At 29.1% G+C, this 25,082-nt stretch overlaps 1 protein-coding gene across 1 annotated transcript in view; it reads right to left on the minus strand.

Moving 5' to 3' along the window:
* The window catches only part of LOC145749805 (dynein axonemal heavy chain 8-like), a 44,594-nt gene that overhangs the window by 3,911 nt on the left and 15,601 nt on the right, over positions 1-25,082 (minus strand). Inside the window, exons 31-81 of the mRNA XM_082565668.1 lie at positions 24,563-24,716; positions 24,147-24,309; positions 23,801-23,904; positions 23,588-23,716; positions 23,190-23,309; positions 22,872-22,967; positions 22,476-22,622; positions 22,007-22,179; positions 21,358-21,536; positions 20,646-20,833; positions 19,964-20,158; positions 19,580-19,822; positions 18,931-19,094; positions 18,437-18,572; positions 17,867-18,059; positions 17,348-17,467; positions 16,948-17,092; positions 16,673-16,803; positions 16,282-16,460; positions 15,774-15,917; positions 15,394-15,566; positions 14,833-15,025; positions 14,285-14,437; positions 13,640-13,780; positions 13,218-13,311; positions 12,874-13,022; positions 12,298-12,452; positions 11,696-11,849; positions 11,139-11,303; positions 10,327-10,515; positions 9,981-10,137; positions 9,300-9,457; positions 8,836-8,958; positions 8,499-8,594; positions 8,012-8,131; positions 7,191-7,358; positions 6,792-6,929; positions 6,416-6,532; positions 6,073-6,213; positions 5,627-5,686; positions 5,198-5,332; positions 4,699-4,854; positions 4,126-4,308; positions 3,668-3,814; positions 2,897-3,108; positions 2,299-2,489; positions 1,762-1,900; positions 1,228-1,396; positions 844-979; positions 363-502; positions 56-226 (exon numbers count right to left, since the gene is read on the minus strand). Coding sequence (XP_082421794.1) covers positions 56-226; positions 363-502; positions 844-979; positions 1,228-1,396; positions 1,762-1,900; positions 2,299-2,489; positions 2,897-3,108; positions 3,668-3,814; positions 4,126-4,308; positions 4,699-4,854; positions 5,198-5,332; positions 5,627-5,686; positions 6,073-6,213; positions 6,416-6,532; positions 6,792-6,929; positions 7,191-7,358; positions 8,012-8,131; positions 8,499-8,594; positions 8,836-8,958; positions 9,300-9,457; positions 9,981-10,137; positions 10,327-10,515; positions 11,139-11,303; positions 11,696-11,849; positions 12,298-12,452; positions 12,874-13,022; positions 13,218-13,311; positions 13,640-13,780; positions 14,285-14,437; positions 14,833-15,025; positions 15,394-15,566; positions 15,774-15,917; positions 16,282-16,460; positions 16,673-16,803; positions 16,948-17,092; positions 17,348-17,467; positions 17,867-18,059; positions 18,437-18,572; positions 18,931-19,094; positions 19,580-19,822; positions 19,964-20,158; positions 20,646-20,833; positions 21,358-21,536; positions 22,007-22,179; positions 22,476-22,622; positions 22,872-22,967; positions 23,190-23,309; positions 23,588-23,716; positions 23,801-23,904; positions 24,147-24,309; positions 24,563-24,716 — 7,726 coding nt within the window. The remainder of the gene's footprint in view (positions 1-55; positions 227-362; positions 503-843; positions 980-1,227; positions 1,397-1,761; positions 1,901-2,298; positions 2,490-2,896; positions 3,109-3,667; positions 3,815-4,125; positions 4,309-4,698; positions 4,855-5,197; positions 5,333-5,626; positions 5,687-6,072; positions 6,214-6,415; positions 6,533-6,791; positions 6,930-7,190; positions 7,359-8,011; positions 8,132-8,498; positions 8,595-8,835; positions 8,959-9,299; positions 9,458-9,980; positions 10,138-10,326; positions 10,516-11,138; positions 11,304-11,695; positions 11,850-12,297; positions 12,453-12,873; positions 13,023-13,217; positions 13,312-13,639; positions 13,781-14,284; positions 14,438-14,832; positions 15,026-15,393; positions 15,567-15,773; positions 15,918-16,281; positions 16,461-16,672; positions 16,804-16,947; positions 17,093-17,347; positions 17,468-17,866; positions 18,060-18,436; positions 18,573-18,930; positions 19,095-19,579; positions 19,823-19,963; positions 20,159-20,645; positions 20,834-21,357; positions 21,537-22,006; positions 22,180-22,475; positions 22,623-22,871; positions 22,968-23,189; positions 23,310-23,587; positions 23,717-23,800; positions 23,905-24,146; positions 24,310-24,562; positions 24,717-25,082) is intronic.

The following is a 25,082-nucleotide window of genomic DNA, read 5'->3' on the forward strand; positions in this document are numbered from 1 at the left end:
TAGAATCATGTTTTAGCTAATCTTTGCACTTTCTGATAGCATTGAGTTTTATAACCTGATCTTGGGTCACTCCAGCGTAGGTTCTTTTTAGTCCTGCTTTCATCCCCATCGGAGGTTCGTTAGTAAATTTTGTTGACATTTGAAGTAAGGTAATTGGAAACTGGGGGTTAACCTCTGTGGTGATAAATATTCTCATGGAAGAATCACATTCCGTTAGAGCAAAAAGCTAAAATTAATTTCATATTTTTATTAATCCTAAATTAAATTAATTCTTTTTTGATATTGTTTAAAATTTTTTTTAAATATTTAGTAGGGTGTAATATTTTAGTACAATTATATAGTATAATATTAACAAAACCTACTGTTTCAAGTAATTCATTTAAAAACATTAGCCCAAGATGACAGTTTTGAAGTAGAAGCCACCCTCCCTCAGTTATAACAGTTTGTAATAAATTTCTGGCATGTACTTCCTGACCCTGACCCATTGATATAGAACTACATTCTGTTACAAAAACCAAGTTTTATTTAAGAAATTTTAATATATCTGATATTTTAATTTTTAATTTTTTTTTTCACATCCTTCTAAGGTAATAGGTATTTTATATTTTATCGTGAAGGGTGTAAAATTGTGACTTGTTTGATATCCGAAAATGCCTGGCTCAAGGGCAAATAATATAGCTTTGATCAGCTAAAACCCGTAACTTCTCATCTGGTAACGCAACATATATGTTTGTCAAATTTATAGGCCTTAAAAATTACACCAATTAAAATGCCACATCCACTAAAATATGTTTACTAATTTACTTTTAAAACATTGGTATGATAGCCCCTTTCTAAACTTACTTATTGTTAGTTTTTTGGCAAGTTTTTCAATTTGATCAGTTGGGTCAGATCCCATCGATAACAGGCATACCATTGGGGTAAGATGATTACTTTCTTGGTACATTTCTTCCAGGTTTAAAGTAACAGCCTTGGCATACTAAAATATATAAAAATGTTTAAAAACAAAATCCATACAGCCTGATAATTTTGTCATTTATTTATTTAGATTGCGCCTTTATGAAAATAATAGAATGATTTACAATAAATATTATGTTAATGTAATGGAAAAAAAAATCAATTTCATGGTTTAAAACATGCATAAAAATTTATGTTTACACAAAATTTTATAAATTATTATGACATGGTCACTAAACCCAGCAATAAATTAACTCTATCAATATTTACCCTTTTTCCCAAAGAATCCAGAATATAATATCGTGCCATTGCCATAGTTCTGTCCGGGCAGAAACTTCTGATGAGTAAAAACTTTCGAAATACATCCAATGATCTTGAGTAGCCTTCCGGAGTTTCATATTCTTCCGGAGCATCCTGATCGAACCAGCTCTTCCAAGCTCTGTAAAATTAAAAGTAATTTCTAATTTACTATGTTTTTGATGATATTAAATACATTTATTTACTAAAAAACATTGATTTTACCAGTAATTTTTAACCAAGGACCTAATGTTAACTTATTTACTAGAAAAAAATGGATCAAAAAATTCTAAATTAAGTTATCAAAATCTAAACAAATTTATTAAAATTGTTTATTATGCGTTTTTCTTATTGCCTGAACTGTTATACTGTTATTGTCAATTCTGTTTTGACTCAACAAAAAGAGCTAAACAAAATTAGTCTAGGTTTTATATAAAAAACAATCTTGGCCTCAAAAATTTTATAGAGTTAAACTGTACTACTATGAAAAAACAGTCCGTTACTAACTTGTCATTGGCAGCTAATTGCGCACATATTTGTTTAAATTGAGGAAAAGCTGATAACCTGACCAAGTTTAACCAAGTCACATCAAGAATCCATTTTTTAGGCTTTGGGGCACAAGCATTTAAATTTAAAGCTGCACCACCTAAACAAAAAGAAAAACATTTTAGGAATTCTCATTAAACAGCTTGGTGTAGTTGTTAAAATCTTTGGCTTTATTACATAAGCTTCAGGGTTCAATCCCAACTGCTCTCAGGCTGTAGTGTCCTTAAGTAAGGTGCTATTAATGGTACAAACTCCTGCTAAGTCAACACTTTATCGGCAGCTTAACTATCGACAATCATATTCTATAACATTCCAAACTGCAATACTCAACTTGATACTGGGTTAGGGTCATTGATGTTACTCTATGTTTAGATCGTGAAGTCGACCTTCCCACATCAAGAATCATTTTTTTTATATTACGCTTAAAAAATGATTATCAGTTAGATTTTTAGAAACATTAACTTAACTTTCTATAAAGGTAAAAATCAAAAATCAAACCTTTAATTAAAACATCAAACTCTGTCAAGGAGATTTTTCCAGCCTGCAAATCAATCTTAATAGCAAGTAATAAGGTAAACAAAAACTTGTGTTCTTCATATAAACCCCTTGCAGTATATGAAAATGCAGCAAAACTCAAATAATCTATGATGTTGATTATTCTTTTTGATGGTATAGGGGACTTTGCAGATCTAAAAAAAAAATATTTTATATTTTATTTACTTTATTATTAAACCACAGAAATAAATTATTACTATTAAAAATAAGATTCTTATGATTTTTTTTAAATATTTATTTATTCTTGATGTGGAAGGTCAACTTTACGGCCTAAACATAGAGTAACATTAGTTACCCTGACCCAATTTCAAGTTGCCTTTGGCAGTTTGGGATATTATAGATTATATAATTATGCTGCTGATTAGGAGCTGGCTCAGCAGGAGTTTATAGCGCCTTTAAGGGGCGCTATAGCATGAGATTAAGGTGTTTAAAAGTTAAAGTTAATAGGACAAATTTAAGTGATTTTTCCTGTTGTTTATTTAAATCTATATAAATTTTTAGCTTTACATAATGAATGGAACTTGTAATTTTTTTTATTTACCTTGTAATACTTTGGTCAAAAACTTCCAAGAACTGGGCAAGCGAGGTCTGATACATAACATTAACAAGGCTCATCTCCGTGATGAGGAAATACAAGATTGAACCTCTACTTGCAACAACTCGATATTCCTCTCTAGCTAAACTTATTTTTTGTTCGGTTTCTTTGGCAACATTGAGTTTATCACTCACTTCTTCTGCAGTTAGTTTGGTTGTCTAATAAAATCAAAACACCATACCTAATACTGGTTTAAATGGTTGGCACCAAATAACTTAAGCAGTTAGTTTGGTTGTCTAATAAAATCAAAACACCATACCTAATACTGGTTTAAATGGTTGGCACCAAATAACTTAAATTTTAATAAATTGTTATCATGATATGGTGGTTGCTAAATATTTACTAAAACACCACAAATTTTAGTTTTTCTTTGTTTTAGAGTCATACAAACCTAACATAAACAGGTATTACAAACTAAGATCAAATACAGTTTCTATAAAAACTAAAAAAAAATTTTTAAAAGATTTTAATTTTTTTATATAAAGTTTTGGGTCTGAGCTACACCAGTGCCGTTAAGCTACACTATTTGCCATTAATCACATTGTTTAAAGATAGCTTAAAGACATGTCACAACAGCACATTCTTCCCCAATAAAAATACAAAAACTCATACCATTAGGGCAATAGGGTGTCCACACACATAAATAAGATAGAACAAAGTTAGTAAAAAGATATTACATCGGTAACCTAGCTTATTGAAATCAAAAAATGTATTTACCTGGAGGACTTGAATAAGACTGTGATCCTCCACAAGTGACCCCTTTGTTGAAGTTAATCTATAGAGCAAGTTGTCCTCCAGTTCCTGCATCTTCCTCTTGTTCTTTGTAACATCCTCCAACAAAGCAATTCTTTCTATTTCTAACTCCTTAAAAAATCAAACATTTTGGATTTTTTTCCCATTTTTAAAATTAAAAATTTTTCGCAAAAAATGCACAAAATGCCTACCTAAAACTTTATTAAATAAAATAAATTTACTAAATACAGTCTTAAGTTACAAAAATATTTTTTTTTAACAAAAATGTATAGTTCGCATAGCAAAAGTTAACATTAATATTACATGCTTAAAAATCAACTAACAATCAGTAAGATATTTGACAGACATTTAAAAATGTTTTCCTTAACCTAAAAACTATAACATTTTTACATAGAATTTAAATCTAAAAAAGAAAAAAATACTTGTTTTTCTGAGACAATAACTCGTGCGAGAAGTTGATCTTCCAGACCTTTTATAGTCACAGTAAAATCCACAATCGACATTTTTGCACTTACTTCAGGTGTGTATACTGGGTTAGCTAGTTTAGTGCTTAAAAATAACTTGAAACCATCCATAACATCAACTTCTTTGTCCCCCAATTTAACCTATATACAAAGTACCTTGTTTTTATTAAATTCTATTTTTTTGATAATTTTTTTAAACAACTTTATCCTCGATGTGGAAAAGTCAACTTTACGATCTAAACAGATTAACATCAGTTACTCCATTTTAGTTTTAATTTGCCTTTAATAGTTTGGGATATTATTGATGATTAGTGCCCTTTAAATATAAGCTGCTGATTAAGTGCTGAATAAGGAGTTTGTACCGATTATAGTGTTTTACTAAAGAGCACTACAGCATAAGAGCATCAAACCCAAGATCTCATGTAGTAAAACCAAGTGTTTTGACCACTTTATTATGCTGCCGGTTGAATTGTATATACACAATATAAATTTGTTTAATAAAAAATTTGAATTAAGTTGCAAAACAAAAACCTTAAAACTCGATCCAGATTTAATAAAATTTTTTTCGAGAACATTATCCATAACAGGATCAATTTCTTCTCCAATATCTTCCACTAGAAGGGGTTTTCCCATGCTTAAAGCATCTTCCAAGTGTGTCCGAAAATATTTATGATTTAGAGTTGTGACCTAAAATTAAATCTTAAATTTTACTATTTATAAAAATATTTTTTTTAAGTTAATGAATTGTAATTTAAATATTTTGTTTATGGTTTGAAAGTTTTTTTAAAAGCACTAACTAGTATTTTTTATATTAACTACTAAACAGCCTAACCTATCAACAAGATATTTATTGTCGTAATATGGTTAAACTCTTAACTAAATATTCGCCCTTGATAATTTACTCGCGCACCTCAAACAGCATTTTTTAAAATTTTGTTGGCCTTTAAATTAAACATATATCTAAATATGGTCTATCAAGCTTTATTATATATAGATATTTTGACATAGTATATTTTAACTTAAAACAGACCTGCAGATTATTTGCCTTTTCCCGATTTTTAATCCAAGATTTTCCCTGCGTTTGTGGATCCATTAACAAAGGATATCTTCTGGCTTTTGTCACAATTATTCCATTTTGAACGGATAAACTATCATTTGGCAAACCCTAGATTAAAGAAAAGTACATTAAAACAGCAGCATGTTATAGTGGTCAAAACACTTGTCTTTACTACATGGGGTCCTGGGTTTGCTCCCCAATGTTCTTAGGCAAATTTAATCTATTTCAAACTGCCATAAGCATCTCAAGACTGGGTCGAGGTAATTAATGTTTCTCTATGTTTAGGTCATAAAGTTGACCTTTCTACATCGAGGATAAATAAATACAGAATAAAAGATTAGCAAATAAAAGCTTTCTAGTTATAATATGTATTTAAAATTATTTCGAAAATTTATAATGTACCTCTAAATTCCATTCATTTATTGTGTTTGAATCCACTAGAACAGATGTTACATCGAGTGACTAAAAGAAAAATCAAATTTGTTTTAATTTAAAAAATAGTCAGAGTTTTTTTTTATATTTTCTAAAACAAATATATATAATGGAGCTTTAATGATTAATATATATATATAAACATATGTATGTTTGTCCAATAGAAAAACCAACAAAGTTTAAAAACTGTCGTTTGTGGTGTGCGATTAAATTAACATTGTTAAGAGTTGCCGGATATTATGACAATAAAAATGTTGACCAAAAGGCAGGCTAACAACTAGTTGTTTTATAAATAATGTTTTATAATTTTCATTATTAATAATTACAATAACTAACAAAATTAAATATTATTTCAAACTAATTGTAATAAAACACACATAATTCACTAAATAAATATCATAGTGATTTTACATTACCTCATTAAACGGAACTTTATGTTTTCGCATTTCTTTCTTCCAACTGTCAAACAATTTGTTACGAAAATCCTGTTTAAAAGGTCCACAGTATGATAAAAATCCACAGCATAATAAGACATCTCCGATCAATCGATTTATTTCCTAAAATTTACTTTGTTTATACTATCTAAATTATTATTGTTACAGTGAAATGATCAATTTAATTTTAGAATGATCCATTTAAATTTTTATCCCGAAAAACCTAAAGTAACTTGAGACTGGGGCAGGTTAACAAATGTAACCTTTTGTTAAAGTCAGCCTTTTAAAAGTAAAAAATGACAGTTGTAAATAGAAATTAAAATACTTGTTGAAATCTTTGGCTTGCTTCAGTCCATCTTATTTTCTCACCACTTAAACCACTGATAAGATCTTTTGCATTTTGCAATTTTTGTTTACAAGCTTCTGCATCGTCAATTAAATCCTAGAAAAGAAGAATTGAATAAATGTTAATTTTGCCACTGAATGTTATAGCATGGGGCAAAGGTACTAGAATACATTAAAACTATTAAAAGCACCATTTATTTATTTTTTAATACTGTTTACTTTAGTTAAACTAGTATTTACAACAAAAAATGTGAAATCAAAAAAAAATGCATTATTTTATTTTCTGTTAAATTAATTTATAAGACATGTACTGAAGATTAGGTCAATAAGAAACTTTAATAAAAACACAAAATAACCTGTTTTTGCTTCATAGCTGCGTTATATGTTTCTTGTACAGCATCTAATTCTGCTTGTTTTTCATTAAGTATTCCTTGTGCATCAGCCAGATCTCCCATTGCAGTCCCAAGTCTTTTCTCTTGAATAACTAAGTTGGCCTAAATTATTACTTATATATTTATTTACTTGTTTTAAAATTTTATTATTAAAAACAGTTATTGAGTTTAGTAGGTTTAAAACAATGCAATTTGTACTCAAAACAACAAGAAATTTAAATATTCTCTAAGAAAGTTTTTTCGCCTCGCAGACCCTCTCTTGGGCCACTATATCAACTAGCAACCCATACTCAGGTTATTTACATAATCATAAATGTAATGTGTTGCTGGTTATTATCTGTATAAAACAAATAAAATTTTAACCTTTAGGGGCAAAACTTCTCTGTTTATTCCATAAAAAGTTGCCATAGCTTCAGTCCAGGATAACAAGCCAGCCACATTTCCACAAACTTTCTTGGCAGATTCTAAAGTGTAATCTTCCTGGTTTAAATATGGTTCCAATAAATCAACCATCTCTGCAGTTATTGTATCCTGTTCACAATAAAAAATCCATATATAATACACAGTTTAGTGAATGACATATAATTTGGGTCCAATTTACACACCTACAAAATAAATAAATAAAATGACCAGTTGTAAAGTACGAGCAAATTATTGCAGGCAAATGTTAGTTAAGAGTTGCAACTATATTAAGACAATAAAAAATGCCAACAGTAGGGCGGGCTTTTGGCTAGTTATCCTAATGCCAGTGACAAGGTAAAAGTGGCTATACCACTTGAATTTACAACATATGGTCTTAGGTTTGATCCTTACTGCTTTTATGTTGCAGATCATCTAAATAAGGTGCTATAAACAGCATAAATCATGCCGAGCCCTAAATCAACTGGCAGATTATATATTTGCCAACATTTTCAATATTACTTAAATTGCCTTAACCTGAGCTTGGGTAGTGGTAACAAGTGTTACCCTATGTCTAGACTGTAAAATAAGTCTTACCACATTAAGAAAAAAATATACAGAAAAATTATAAAAGGTCTAATAAATGTTAGTTACACAATTAAATACAAAGACACCAAATTGACAAATATTTGATCACATTTTATCATTATCATCACCCATTATTATCATCACCCATTCATATAAAATTACATTAAAAAATTAAAGTTTAAAAAAAGATAAATAACCTTGTTAAATTCCAACAAATAGCCAAGAAATTTGGAGTCGTTCATCATTTTTAAAGCTTCAGCCCAGGATGGTTTAATACAAGGTCTCTCGGGATCTTGTTCTACTTTGTTTATCCTTTTCTGTAAAATAATTGATTATTTTTTTATTTATTTATCTTCGATGTGGAGAGATCGACATCAAGACCTAAATACAAGGTAACATCAGTTACTTCGACACAGTCTCGAGTTGCCTATGGCAGTTTGGGATATTATAAATTATAACTGCCTGACTATTACGTTGCTAATTAAGTGCTGGCTCAGCCGAAGTTTATACTGTATATGGTGCCTTACTCAAGGACACTACAGCATTAAAACAGTAAGAATCAAACCAAAAACCACATGAAGTGAAATCTAGAGTTATAACCACTACACCAAGCTGCCAGTTATATCCAAATAAATTAACGATTTTAAAACCTTTTAAATTATTTTTCTATATTTTAACAATTACCCTCATTAGAAGAAGAACAGCATCCATAATTCTCATAATCAGGTGAGGGGGTTTCCCTAATTTTCTTACAGTTGCAATATCAGCAGGTTTAATTGTCTACACATTACAAAGAAATGTTTTTATATTTAATTAATAAAATCTTTAAAATTAAAAAAAAATGTAAATTTATAAAGAACTGCTAGTATTAATTTACAAGTTTTTTCTTATTAATTTAAAAGTTATAAATAAAAATATTTATGTTTTAAGACAACTATATATAGATGAACTGGTCATGCCATATATTATTAATATACTGTTTTGTTAAAAAAAGTTTAAAAGCTAATACATTACAACAAACCTGTAAAGCGGCTTCAGCTTTCAATAAAGCAGGTTTTGCTGCTTCCAACTTAGCTTGAGCAACAGATTTATCAGCCTTAATTGCATCTGCTACTCCCTGTGCTTTGTCCTTAACTTTTTGAACCTTAAAAATAATAAATATTAATAAACATAACAAGCAGTTTATATACTTATATTTTAACCTAAGCATTAAACAACATTTAAAGGTTTTTTTTAAACAAAAATTTAAACAAAATAGTAAAAGTGGCTTTTTAAAATAAATATTTCATTTATTCTAAAATACCAAATTTTGTTTGGTTAAGGCTAAAAAGTTAACATTAAATTTAAATACATATAAAAAAGCACTAAAAAATATGATTACTAATAAAAATATTGCACTTTAGAAAACAACATAAAATTAGTAAAAATATATAACAACAAGAACACAGTTATTTCCGTAACAAACTTTCTACAAGATATATTTACCTTGCTTTTAACTTTTTCAGCTGCTTGAGCAGATTTAGTTACAACAGCCAGAACATCGTCTGCTTTCTGTGAAGCAATTACTAATTCTTTTTCTTTCTCTATCAGTTGTTTTGAAAGTTCATTTACAGACTGGGATGCTTCAATTAGTTTGTTCAAACCTCGATTCAAAAATTTAAATATTATATATATATCATATGTTAAGAAGCATGGTGTAGTGGTTAGAAGACCTGGGTTAACTACATGAGGTCCTGGGTTCAATCTCCACTGCTTTCATGCTGTAGTGCCCTTAAGTAAGACACTATAAATGATATAAACTAATGCTAAGTCAACACATAATCAGTAGCTTAATTAATTATTAGGCAATTATAATCTATATTATTTTAAACTGCCAAAGGCAACTCAAGACTGGGTTGGGGTAACTAATGTTACTCTATGTTAAGGTCCTGTAGTCCATGTATACAGCAGTATAGTGTAATGCATATATTTTGGTTCTGTCTATGTTATAAAATCAACATTTGTTAAAATAGTATATCATTCAATATATGGTTTGTAGAATTTTAATAAAAAATCAGCAATAAATGTAGTCATTGCAACAAAATGCAAATGTCCTCTATAAAAAATAATACAAAACTTATAACAATACAAAATATAAATTTGTAAACAGTGTCAAACATTTTATACCAGTCTTCATTCTATCAGCCATATTTCCTATAAACTGCAATTTCTCGCTGTATATTGATTTGTAAATTTCCAGGAAAGAAAGATAAGTTTTTGGCGTAACATAAGTTTGACGACGATATCTTTCAAAATATTCAACACAATTCTCAGCAACCAAATCCTGCATTAAAACTTATATTTTAAGTTGAAATAAAAGCAATTTAAAATCCTCTGTGCTTTAAAAAAAACTCTATGCTTAGGCTGTAAAGTCAACCTTTCTTTACCTAAGATAAATTAATATAAAATTTTTTCCAAATTTATATTCTAAATTAACGTAAATAACATCAGATTATTAATTTGTTTAACGAACCTGAAATATTCCCATAACAGTATAAAGACTGGTTTTAACCTGGTCTGAACACTTTATATCAAAATTAGAGATAAAATGTTGAGCTACTGCTACCAAGGCAGCTCTGGGCCAGCTTGAAAACCAGTCGATCGTACAACCTGATATCAAACCAGGAAATTTCATCGACCTAGACCGAAATTTTTCACTCACCTTTAAAATTTAAATTTAAAAAATTTTAGGCATAATTTATGCAATTTAACGACAACAAAACTGGTTAAATCTACAACCAAACAGTTGTTTAATTTAAATTTTTTTTCCTAAATTTATATTATAAGAAATCACATTTAAAATTTACCAAAGAAAAAAAAAAGGTTTTAATATCTAACTGGCAGAATGACGTAACAAAAATTTTACACATCATGTTAAACAGGCAATATTGCAAGGTCAATAATAACTCAAACTGTTAAGGACAACCAAAATTGTGCCAGAATAACAAAAGTTACTTTACATTTATACTGTGAAGTTATTATTTTCACATCAAAAATAAATAAATGTAAAATAATTCTACAATGAGTTGATTATTATAACCAATATATATTGAAGCTTAGTGGTAAACTAATTTATAGGTATTCAATATAAAAAAACTGTCATTTGTGGTGTGTAAGTAAAATATCCCAACCATATATTAGTAAAAAGTTGTGACCATATTACAACAAACATAATCCCAACCATATATTAGTAAAAAGTTGTGACCATATTACAGCAAACATAATCCCAACCATAAAGCGGGCTATAGATTAGTTTAGCTAAAAAATAAGTAATAATATACAAACCGGTGAAAAACATAACACCACGTGCAGATTGCTTTTCACTCTGGACAGAAAGAACTCGTAAAGATTTTCATTTGTTGGAGTTCTTTTTGGATGTTCTTTTTTCATCACAGCAATCAAATCCTGAGTTATCTCATCTATCTCATCTCGAGCAAATAAATTTGAAACCTGCAAAAAATTAATTTTTATATTTTAATACTGAGCTTAATTTTTTATAACTTGATCCAGCAGCATAGTGTAGTGGTCAGAACACTTGGCTTTACTACATAAGGTTTTGGGTTAAATGCCCATTGCTCCCATGCTGTAGCACACTTGAGTAAGGTGCTATAATTATTTAAGATACATAAAAACAACAATAAACTTAATTTATTCTTTTTTTAATTAAGTATCAATTTTCATTTAATTTTTAATTAAATATTTCAATTAAGTTTTTTTTACAAAGTTACATAAAAATAATAACAGTTTATATTTTAGTATTTAAAAATTACCAAATTTTTATTTGTATTTTATATTTTAAATTTCTTTTTTTAGATTGAATAAATTTTTTTTTTATAATTTACCTCTCCCGATGCTAAAACATTGTTAAGATATTCCAGAAAAGCTTCATCCTTAATTTCATTGTCAGTAAAAATAAAAGTTATTCCTTGTCCTTTTGAACCTGCTGTTCGGTACAAAATCTTCAAATCTTCCAACAAATTGCTAACACCATAAGTCCTTAAAAATAAAAGAAAAAGATTTTGATAAAATAAATTTTGCAATATTTGCTTTTTTTAACCTTTTTTTATCATTTAGCTAATTTTTTTTAAATGTTTATTTATCCTCAATGTGGGAAGGTCTACTTCAGGGCCAAAACATAACATCATTTACCCCAACCTAGTCTCGGCCTGGCCTTGACAGTTTCAGGTAATAATGGTAAAACTTAAAAGCAAGACGAATTAATCCCAAACTTCATGTGGTAATAGGTTTACCTTTAATTTAGACTTACAACAGTATAGTCATAATTGATTGTTGTGTATATCCTAACCCTAATATAGCAATGCAACATTGAAATTGTCTTATTATTTTGAAATACCTTATATCATAAATTACAATTTATCAATAGGTATAGCATTGCCAGCTGTTAGGTCATATAGTTAAAAAAATCTAAACATACTAAAAATACCTTGTTAAAGTAATTTGAAATGTCATATATCCAGATATAAAAGAAGCTAGTTTAGTAAGAGATTGTTTTCCTGAACCTCCCACTCCAACTAGAAGAGCATTTCCACGAGAAGTGTTCAAAATTCTGGAGATTTTTACCAAGTGAATCATAGCATCCTAAAAAAAAAATATATATATTAACCGTTACTTAACAGCATATTAAAAAAATGTAAATATTTTAACAATAATCGGCAGCGTGGTGTTGTGATCAGAACTCATGGCTTAACTACATGAGGTTCTGGATTTAATCTCCATTTCTCTCATGCTGTAGCTCCCTTAAGTTAGCCTGCTGAGCCCAAATTTAATCAGAAGCTTAATTATTCAGCAGTTATAATACATAATATTCCAAACTAACAAAGGCAACTCGAGACTTGGTCGAATTAACTGATGTTACTCTATGTTTAGGTCGTAAAGTCGACTTTTCCACATCAAGGATATTTAAATATAAAAAACATAGTGAATGTGAAAAAACAAAATAAACAAAGTAACTAAAATACCCAATTATATACAAAAGCTTTTTAGAAAAGATTTAACTTACAGAAAAAAATACCAAATCCATGGCGGAACCTCTAATTGCTTCATTATATAAAGCTTGGTTAGCTACAAGTTTCTCTTTCAACTGATCCAAATCAACAACAGGTTCGTAAATTTTTGGTACAACAAAGGCAGCATCATCATCTTCTTCACCTAAATAAGATTTTTAAGTTCTAGTTTATTTATTTTTTGCTATATTTAGTTGAAAAATAAATTGGCTTAATAATAACTTGACACTTAAGCAAGTTTATTAAATTCCTTACAGATTTCAATTTATTTTAATTGTGAAAAGCACCAATAGTTTTAGTAGAAATTCAACTAGTTATTTTTATAAGATTTTTTAAATACCTGTAGGTTCAGGGGCATCTCTGAGAAAGTCAACAAAATAATTATCACTCGAAATAAAAGAACATTTTTCTTCCCCCATTTCTTCTTTAACAATCTAAACCAATATTTTTTTTTAATCTGACAACATTTATTTTAAAATTACAACAAACTAATTTAAAACCTTTACTACATAAGGTCCTGGGTTCGATCCCCACTGCTTTAATGCAGCAGCTCTGTTTACTAAAGCACTATATATGATTCCTGCTGAGCCAAAACTTAATTAGCATTTTATTTATTCGGTGATTTTCAATAATATCTCAAACTGCTAACGTCAACTTAAAACTGGATCAGGGTAACTGATGTTACTCTATGTTTAGGTCAGGAAGACAACCTTCCCACATCGAGGACAAATAAATATAAAACAAAACTTTTTATAAAAACACCTGTTTTAGAGTTTTCTCAAACCAACTTTGATCTTGTTTATTAACAAAACGATCAACAATAACTCGAGTACATTCATGTTTCCATAACTTCATAATAACTTCAACATTATTCCCAACCTCACTTGTAATATGAAGCATTCCCTAAACAAAAGTTTTTTTTAAATACCTAAAAAACACAGTGTAACAGTAAAAAAGATTACATCAAAATTACAGTTACATTTACTTCACAATTGCCCAAAAATTTAGAACCGAAAAAAGTAATAAAATATAAAAACTATAAAATGTTACAAAAATAAATATATAGTCATTATTGAGATAAAAAAAAAATAATAACATATTTATTATCGAGTTAGAGTCAGGATAAAGATATATATTAACCAGCGGCAGGGTGTAGTGAACAAAACACTTGGCTTTACTATATGAGGTTCTGGGTTTGATTTCATCTGCTCTCATGTTGAAGCACCCTTTAGTAAAGCACTATAATCGGTAAGAGCTCTTGCTGAGCCAACACTTAATCAGCAGCTTACTTATCAGGCAATTACAATCTATATAATATCCCATATCCCAAGGCAACTCGAGACTGGTAATGGATGTACCTCTATGTTTAGTGAAGTAAAAAATTAAAAACATAAATTAGTTTTTTACCTGCCAGATTCTGCTTAGGTCTCGAAGATTAAAAACATAATGAAACTTGGCTGGTGTGGGTAACATTTTAATCTTAGTTGCTTGCCATAACTTTCTGGTGGTTGGAACAAGAACTTCAATAAGTTGTTGGACTTCTTCATCAAATTCACGAGCCTATTTAAACATGATTTTAACAATTTACTACAATACAATTGATATATTCCACAAATATATTTACAAAAAAATATCTTTCCTAAATGTGGGAAAGTCAACTTTTCGACCTAGACATAGAGTAACATTAGTTACCCTGACCAGTCTCGAGTTGACTTTAGCAGTTTGGGATATTATAGATTAGAATTGTCTGATAATTATAAGCTGCTGATTAAGTATTGGCTTAGCAGGAGTTCATACCAGTAATAGCACCTTACTCAAGGGTGCTACAGCACGAGAGCAGTGGGGATTGAACTTAGGACCTCATGTAATAAAGCCAAGTGTATTTTATACTTATTTTAAAACTCTAAAAAAATGCAATATTATTACAATTAAAAATTAAAACTTTTACATGTTACCTCGCAGAAGTATCCACAGCCAATTGTTTTAAATATTTTGTCAATAGAAGCATTAGAAGGTAGACAACTGTTGAAGATTGAAAATTGGCGTTTAAGTCGTTGTGGAATATCATTCCTCCCACCTCCTGGTTGAATCATAGCAGCAACAAACTGGATATCAACAATATTCGTGAAATCTCCGGGCTTCTCAAGACTATATTTAATTTAATAACAAAAAAGTGTTAAAAACATAATAAAAATGCAAAAAAAAAGACTCTAGCCAAAGATTTGTAATCAGGTTTTAATTAGTACTTTTCTAAAAGGGTTGTTACAGTAGTTACAAATAACAGTGAATTTATGTTACTAAGTAGTTTAATAAAAATACATTTTGCTTTAAAAAATAAACAAAAAAAAATCCAGCTAGGGACAACTTAAAATCTGTGAAAATCCAGCTAAGGGTCAAGACTAGTAAAATCCAGATTAAGATTTAAAAAAAATCAAGTAAAAATCGAGTTATGGAAACTGCACATTATAAAAGCAGTTCCTTATAGCAGAATATTAAAGCATGATATTAATTCTTACTTGTAACATCCCTTGTTTTCTAGTATTTGTCTAACAATCTCGTTTGTGATTTGATCTCCCCATTCATTTATCATTGGCATATTTATATCATCCACAAATACTGTCATTTTCTTGCCAGCAGGAGGCCCGTAGGTACTTCCAACTCTTTTGTCAACGTAACTTTCAATTGTTCTCTGAACATTAAAAAAGATCTTGATCGAATTTAGATTTTAAAAAATATATAAATTTATATATTTGTATCATCCACTAAGCTCTATTATACATAGATTATCAGTTTAGGTATTGTGGTAAATTATATGTAAAAAGTTTTCCTAAATATTCTTTTAAATGCTAGGCTATGAAATTAAGTACAAAAAATAAAAAAATAAACCTTTAAATACCTGAAACATAATAGGTGATGTTGCTGATGAAAAGTTGACAGCCTTTGTAGCATGAACTTCTAAATTGTATCTCACATTCATATAACCTTTAACTATAACTGTTTTTGCTGTACCTTGCTCACCAATCAACAACACTGCTTTTTCCTATTAACAAAAATATAAATCATTTTTTAACATATTCACTGGCACTATGATGTAGTACTCAGAACATTTGATTTTACTACATGAGGTTCTGGGTGTGACACCTGTGCTCTCATGCAGTAGCACCCTTAAGTAAGGTTCTATAAGCAGTAAACTTTTGGTGAGGCCACACTTAGTCAGCAGCTTAATTATCAAGCAATTAAGATATATATTATCCCAAACTGCCAAAGACAACTCAAGACTGAGAGGTAACTGATGTTACCTATGTTTAGGTAGTGAAGTTGACCTTTCTACATCGAGAATAAATAAATATAAAAAAATCAGTCTGTCACAATTTGTAAAAGTTTAAAAAGATTTGATATTAAACCTGTTTCATCACTGCATGCATCAAATAATCCATTCTAACATTATCCACGTTAGGAACCAGAATATCGAGATAATCAGGAATATGGTCAGAGGGGTAAATGTAAGCAGGAACTTTAACGGACCAGTGTTCCCAATTGCCTGTCTCATCAACTAAGAATTCAAATAGATCCTGACCACTTTCTAAAAGTATTTTTAGAAAAAGATTCATTTATAATAAATTTTTAAACAAATTTTTAAATAGTAAGATAATAAAAAAAATGATTATTTATATTTATAACTTTATTTTTATCCAAAAACAAATGTATGCAATAATGTCTAAAATTTTAAAAATAAGATCTTATTTTACTAAATTTTAAAGAAGTTATTTAGTAGTAAAATAGGTTTAGGTTTACCTGGTTTAATTTTGGGCAAATCGAGGCCTCCATTGTCTTTCTGAAATTTATACAAAAAAATTTCAACTTTTTTTCTGTCAGAAAGTTCTAATAAAGCACCAAGAGACCACATCAAACAAAATATAAACAACCTAAAAACATTTTTATTATAAGACTTTGCAGAAAATTTGTTAACATTTTTATGATAACTCAATAATGAATATTCAATAACCTAAATAACCTTTAGTCCTATATATGCCATATTGGCAAACTTTAATTAAAAACAATTACATTACCTTTGCAAATGTGTCTTATCAGCTGGTTTATTGTCATCAGATATTGGAATAAGTCCATCAAGTAGGGTTAGAAGTTGTTTAACGTACATACATTCAAACAATTCCATCTTTTGGTTTAAAGTTGTTGTAACAAAAATAAACAAATCTAAAAAAAAATTTGATATTTAAGAAAACAGTTTAGAAAAGAATAACTATAAAAATCTTTTTAACATTTTAAATACACACCACAAACAGCAGTTTTTTTTTTATTATTTAAAGATCGATTTCAATTATATATATATGATATAAAATATTCAAGATAAAATGTATTGACATAAGTTACTAAATTTGAGTATTTAAACAATTAAACAAGAAAGTGAAAATAGATAAACAATAAAATGCAAACTTTAATAATTATTACCACAAAAAACACCTCCAAATAAAGGCATTAGAATTTCAGTCATAGATAATGGATGTTTTTTGAGCCAGGCTGTTAAGATAGGATTCCAGTCTAATATTGATAAGCTCATGTATACCATGCCTAATAATTTAAAATAAATTTATTATCAACCTATTTTGAGAAATTCAATTTTTAAAACGATTGTTAAATTTATTATTAGATTGCATATAAAATTTTATTGTTATGATGCATGAATCAGCAGCGTGGAGTAGTGGTTAAAACACTTGGTCTGTACTACATAAAGTTCTTGGTTTGATCTCTACTGCTTCAATGCTGTGGCACCCTTGAGCAAGAAACTTTAAACAATATAAACTTAGTCAAATACCAAACTGCCAAAGTCAGCTCAAGACTGGGTCAGAGTAAGTGACGTTCTGCAAGTTTAGGTCAAAAAAACGACACATTAAAGATAAATAAAATTGGTTTTACCAATTTTTTTGTTGGTTTTAACAAACATTCACACCAAAATCATAAAACTTTTACCATTTCTAGACACAGTAGCAGGAGAAGCATTGTCGATATTATGAGGCTCAAAAATAATTTTACAAGTTGGAGACATCGGGATTCGATCTCCATTAGCCAATGTTAAAGTTTTATTATCATCAAGAACAGAATTTAGATTTTCGATCCAAATTGCATCAACTGGACCATCTAGCACTAACCAAATGTTTTCACCCTATAAAAAGTTTTTAATGTTTGAAATTTTAACCGAAAAAGAAATTATTTCGCATCAATCTTATATATTTAGCAGGACTATTAAATACAAAAGGCTCAACATATAAAAATGTACCAACAATAAAGTCTTTGAGTAAGGCACCATAAATGGTATAAACTCCTGCTGAGCCCACAGTTAATCAGCAGCTTAATTATTAAACAATTATAATATATACTGCCAAAGGCAACTGGAGACTAAGTCCTGGTAAAACAATGTTATTCTTATGTTTGAGTCTAAAATTGACCTTCCCACATCGAGGATGAATAAAAATATAAAAAAAATAAACATGCACCACCAGATAAACCCAAACAACAAATTAACTTTTGTTCTATTTTTACCTTTTTAGCTTTATGAGTTCTTCTCCAAAGTGTTGAAAATATTCCGTCTGTCCAATCATTCGTAGCAACATCTAAAGATCCAAACATTTGTGAAGCGGTGATTGCTTTCGGGTTCATTCTCATTTCTCTATGTGGACTGTTCACAAAATATACAGGTTTAATTTAATCAATAAGAATCAGTTCAACTTTACAGTTTTTACAGAAATTTGGACCGCAAAGTACAAGAAAGTACAAGAACGCATTGGTGAGCACCATAAAGTAAAGATAAAAATTAGAGAAAATCGTGAAGCATATGAGAAAATTAACAAAGACTCTAAAATAATAAGCAAGGACCGTAAAGTATAAAAAATAGTTAGCAAGATCTGTAAAATACAATTGGAAATTAAGAAAATAAAGTATAAGAAAGAATTAGAGAGAACCATAAAGTACAAGTGATTTATAAATTGAATTACATTATTTAAAAAAAAGTTATTATTTTTTTTATTCTAACTTACACGCCACATTCAGTCATAGCTTTCATCAGAATGTGAATGCATTCTGTTTTCCCAGCACCACTTGGTCCTAGGGTCATCATTCCATGCCTGACTCTCTGTGTTTCGTACAACTGAATTAACTTCAACACCCAGGGTGGATGGTATACCAGGTTCATATCATTACACTGTAACACAAGATGCCACAAAATCATGAATGTGTTTATAATTTCAATACAAACATATTTCAACGTCTATTTTGTTTTTTTTTTTAACATAAAGAGGCCAAATTACACTTACAACCGATTTGGTAAGACTGTGTGATGTATAAAAACAACAAATTTAAACTATTAATATGATTTATAAAAAGATTAACTTCAAGCAGCAAGATGTAAATTTATATAGTTATGCGCTTTGTTTAAATTTGGTACTTTGCTATAAAGATAAATATGTATTTTCATTAACAGACAATCCCATATTTGGGCCTGCTTTAAATAAATTATTGTTATAATATCAAATATTATAAAACATGAAGTGAAAAATTAAACCAAATGACCAGTTACAGCTAGTATTACAACTAACCAAAAACATTAGTTATAGATGGTAATACAATTAAACCAATCAACCAGTTGCAGCTGGTATTACATTTAAACCTTTAACATAAAAACCAAACCTGATGGTTGATTGCAGCTTCAATCTTGGGGTAACCAGCTTTTTCAAGTTGAATTCCAGGGAAAAGATCGTTGATAAGAGAGATAAACAAAGGTTCATCTTGATCCACCAACTTCGAAAGATTCATGTCACGCAAAATCCGCATCACTATTTTCATCTCTGAATCTTCGGGATTTGCTCTCTTATTCGCTCCAAGAGTTCGGAGTACGGATAAGATGTTGCGCAAACCAAAATCATAGTGAACCTAAATTATTATTTATGATACAGATGAAAAATTTTTCTTTTGTGCTTTGTCTATAAATTAAACAAAAAACTGATGTTACTCTGTGTTTAGGTTGTGATGTCGACCTTCCACGTCAAGAATAAATAAAAGAAAAAATCCAACCTGTTTAGTAAGTTGCTCTTCACATAGTTTATAAAGAGTGTAAAACTTCCGAGAAAGTTGAATGTTGTCGACAAAACCACAAGAAGCAAGTTTAACTCTCATAATTATTTGTCGATCTGGAACCATCATCGCAACCAATCTGAAGTTGATTTTCAGGTTTTCAGGTAATTCCTGTCTTCCAGCATAACCAGGATTCTAATGAGTAACAATTAAAACATTATTTGAAAAATATTTTTTTACTTAAACCAGGGGCAACAAAATAATAACATTTTTAAATAGAAAAAAGTAATTACAATAAATTTTTTTTAAATTTAATTATCCTCGATTTGGAAAAGTTGACTTTACGACCTAAACATAGAGTAACATTTGTTACCCCAACCCAGTCTCGACTTGCTTTTGCCAGTTTAGGATATCATAGAATTAAGTTGCACAAAAATCAAGCTGCTAATTAAGTATTGGCTCAACAGAAGTTTATATCACTTATAGCACCTAACTCAAGGACGCTACAGCATTAGAGCAGTGGAATCGAACCCAAAACCATATGTGAAGCCATGTGTTTTGACCACAACACCATGTGAAGCCATGTGTTTTGACCACAACACCATGTTGCCGGCCTTAACAGAACAATTTAAAAAACTAAATTAATCAAAATTAAGATTCATATATATAAACAATAACTTACCATTGTCAAAAATAATCCGAATTCAGGATTTAACTTAACATGATCACCATCCGTGAAAATAAATGACTTTTTTCTTTCCTTCTTTGCTGACAAAACAATAGCAATCTGCTGAGCTGCTACTGATAACACTGGAAGTTCGATTCGATTGAATTCATCAAAACATCCCCACGAACCAGACTGTGCTAATCCTATAGAAATAAATTGTTCACAAGTTTTAGTACTTTTATTGATTATATTTTATATTTATTAATTTTAATGTGGTAAGATCGACATTACAATCCAAGCACAAAGTGCTTTTGGCAGTTGTATTCTTCAGTAGGCCTATATGGTTATGTAACTTCACTGTCTAAACATAGAGTAGCATTTGTTATACTTACCCAGCCTTAAGTTGACTTTGCAAGTCTTAGATATTAATAAGCATATTTTCCTACATGTAACCTGCTGATTAAATTTTAAGCTTTACCAAATCGAAACCATATAGTGTAGGACTTAAAAATGCCAAAAAAAAATTAGGAAGTAAAATGCCAAAAAAAAATTAGGAAGCAAGGAACGTAATATAGAAAAAAAAATTGGCGAGGACTATAAGAAAAAAGATAGAATTGGCAAGGAAAGTGAAGTAAGAAAAGAAGAATTAATGAGGACCAAGTATGATAAAGAATTAGCATGGACAATAAAGCCTAAAAAACATTGTAACATAAAAACATTCCGTCACCTTTATATATTCTTCCAAGACCTCTGTAGTCCATTTGATCTGAACAATTAAACACAACAACATATTTTCCAAGACATTTTCCCATGTCCTTTGTTGTTTCAGTTTTGCCTGTACCTGCGGGACCTGCTGGGGAAGCCCCTAGACTCATACCAAGGGCTTGAGCTAACGTTATGTAGCACCTTGGAAATAAAAGTTAAATTATTATTACAAAGTGTTTTCACTTGCAGCAGAATAATTGCACTGCACTGTTCTACTCATTGCATTTACCTAAATTTTAACATTCTTTTAATATATAATTTACATAAGGTCCTGGGTATAATCCCAACTGTTCTCATGCTGTAGTGCCCCTAAGTAAGACACTATAAATGGTATAAACTCCTGCTGAGCTAACAATTAATCAGCAGTTTAATTATTGAGCAATATAATCTGTAATATCCCAAACTGTCAAAGTTAACTCGATACTGGGTCTGAGTAAATAATGTTACTCTAAGTTTAGGTTGTGAAGTGTTTTTTTTCACATCAAAAATAAACAAATATAAAAACAATATATATATATTAATAATTTTAATTTTTTTTAAACAGAGTCATCCTTTAAAAAACTAAAAAAATACACTCTTAAAATAATAGTATGTAGTAAATGTAAACCAACCTGTCAGTAAGTGGAGTAATAACAAGTCTGTCAGTACATCCCAAATATTCATTCTGGTACTGAAATGTAACATCAGTGATACTAATAACACACAAGTCAGTATCCTCTTGGAAATAAAACCGAGATTGTTTAAGCCATTCAAAATCCAGCACAGATTTAATATGCATTTGAACCTACATAAATTTATTTTTAAAAGCAAAAAAAGTTGCTAATTCAAACTTTTTTTTATTATATTTACTCAGATGCAATAAAAAAATAAATATTAATTAAAAAGATATTATAAGTTTTATTATTTGCCAAAGCCTAATTTGAAATTTATAAAATAAAATGAAAAAAAAAACATTATTATCAACTCGATTTAAAAAAATAGGAGTTTTAGTTAAAAAAATACATTTCTATTAAAAAATTATAAATAAATCCAAAAAACCTAAAGTCATTAATAAATACATTGGAATTAGATGAATATTACCAGATTATCGAAGATATCTCTTTGGTGGACATGGATAGTGACGAGTGTTTCATATTTAACTCGATCAACCTTCGTGAGTTCCGTGGTTGTCATTCCAATTAATTCATTCAACATAACCAGAAATTGTTGGTTAGTGGTCATCATTATCTAAGTAACAAAAATAATTTTTAACACATAAAAATAAAATAATTAAGTAAAAATTCAATCAAGGGCTAAAATAGTAATTATTAAAAATTGGCTTAAAATAAAAGCACCTGAAGAAGTATTACTTAGTTACTCATTTAGGTGTAAAAATATTTTATGTTATGTGTCATAAAACTCTATTATATATTAGTGTTTAAAATTTTAAAATCGCACAAAAAATTTTGTAAAAATGCAAAAAAAATCATTTTTTACCTTTCTGTCGACTTTGGCATTTTTTAAAGCAAGTTCACTATCCCTTGTCCACACCATTTGAATACCAAGTAAACCAACTTGTGCTGGAAATAAACTCTAAAAGTATTTTAAAGAATTACATTTTTGTTAAGCTTTTTAAACAAGAATTTATATATTGAAATAAATTAAACAAAACCGATGACATTATGCAAAGTGACTAAACATTCAAAAAAAGCATTAGAGAGAATTAGCAAGGACCTTAAAGTATAAAAAAATAAGTGGACATCATAAAGTACAAGCAATCTTAAAAATTACTACAAATTAAATGAAACTAAAAACCTGAAACTCCAACATTTTAAAAGATGAATCCTCAATAGCAAAGAAAGCTTGCCTAATAACAATATGTAAACTTCTCTGCGCTTCATTTAATAAACTTCCAAGCCAATTTTCAACATTTCCCTATAATAATGTAAATAAAAAAAAGTTTTTTAGACATGCTTTTAATGAAACAAAAATTTTGCTTTAAAATATAAATAACACTTTAAAAAACTAGCCAATAGCCTGCTTTACATTCCAGATTTTATGTTATAATATGGTTGCAACTTGACTAATATTTGCCCTTGATAATTTACCCGCACCACAAATGGCAGTTTTATTTATTTTGTCGGCCTATAAATTGAACATATATATATATATAATGTACCCATATTAGTTTAAAATAAAACAAAGAAGTGAACCTGTGCCATAACAGGTTTTTCCAAATCAATATGTTCCTTTTCCCTTGAATTTATTCCAGTAATTTTGTCATAATCCTTTTCATGAAAATTCACAAAACTCAGGTTGTCAAAAACACCAACAAGGTGAGTCTATAATGTTACAAAAAATTGAAAATATTTAAACAACCTAAAAATGTCATGCTATTTTCTATTTTTTTACAAAAACTTATTAACCTGAATACTGTGAGAGTTACTTGCTTGTCCTAGAATTTCTAACAAGGCTGGATCAGACACAAAGAAAAAACGTGGAAATATTAATCGCTTTTTCTCCAAATATCCTAAAATATATAAATTACATAAAAGATATAACATTTTTGCAAAAATAAAAAAAAAATTTCCATCATTTAAACCAGAAAAAATTAAGGTATGATTAAAAAATAACTAGTCAATAGTCTGCCCTTCTAGTAGACATAATATTGGCTCAATTAATATTTGCCCTAAATAAGTTGCCTGCGAACTTATATATTTATATAGCTTCTATGTATATAGATTTTTTAGAGTTAAAAAAAAAGAAATTAACCTGTAAGAGATTTTTGGCAAATTTCAAGTTGTTCAAGTAAATGTGGTAAGAGTTGACTTAAAGTATCATCACCAACACAACATTGAACAACATTAGTTGTTTCATGAGCTCTTTGCATTATTTTCAACCAGGATTTGTCTATGTTGGAGAAACGTTTCGCTTCCTAAAAAGAATTGTTTTAGGAGGAAATTAAATGCAAGGTTAAAGTTAAAAGAACTAGTTTAATTTTAAAAATACCTTTTGCGTGTGATAAAATCGTACTTGTAAAAATTGTTAAAATATGAAAAAAATTGTGTTACAAAAGTAAACCAATTTTAAATAACAAAAAATAAAAAAAAAGGTCCCGTATAACTTGATAAGAAAGTATGTAAAATCAATTAATTTAACCTAAATATAGTAAACTTAGGCTTTTTTACCTGTGGGAGCTGTTTAGCAATGTCACCACCCACAAATACAGCTTCTAAATATATCCATAAATTCTGCACTGTCATCCACTGTTCAGTAATCTCAGTTGTTCCACTTAACTTGTTCACCCACAGTTGGATTTTTGATTTAAAAGGAGTGTTGTATCTATGCGAATATGTAATTAAGATTTTGACAATAAATTACTCCTTGTTATTTTTTTTTAATATCTAAATATCCTCGATGTGGTAAGGTCGATTTAATGACCTAATCATTAACATCTGTAAGCCCGAACCAATCTCGAGTTGACTTTAATAGTTTGAAATATTATATAGATTATAATTGCCCGGTAATTATGCTGTGATTAGCAGCAGTTCAAACCGATTATAGCGCCTTACTCAAGGGCGCTACAGCATAAAAGCAGTGGGTATTGAACCCACAACCTCATGGTGGTGTAGCAAATGTTTTTACTACTACACCACGCTGCCGATATTTAAATGATTTAACAATTTATATAAACCACACTAATCTTAA

Source organism: Corella eumyota, chromosome 4 (assembly GCF_963082875.1).
Source record: "Corella eumyota chromosome 4, kaCorEumy4.1, whole genome shotgun sequence".
In the NCBI taxonomy this organism is placed as follows: Eukaryota; Metazoa; Chordata; class Ascidiacea; order Phlebobranchia; family Corellidae; genus Corella; species Corella eumyota.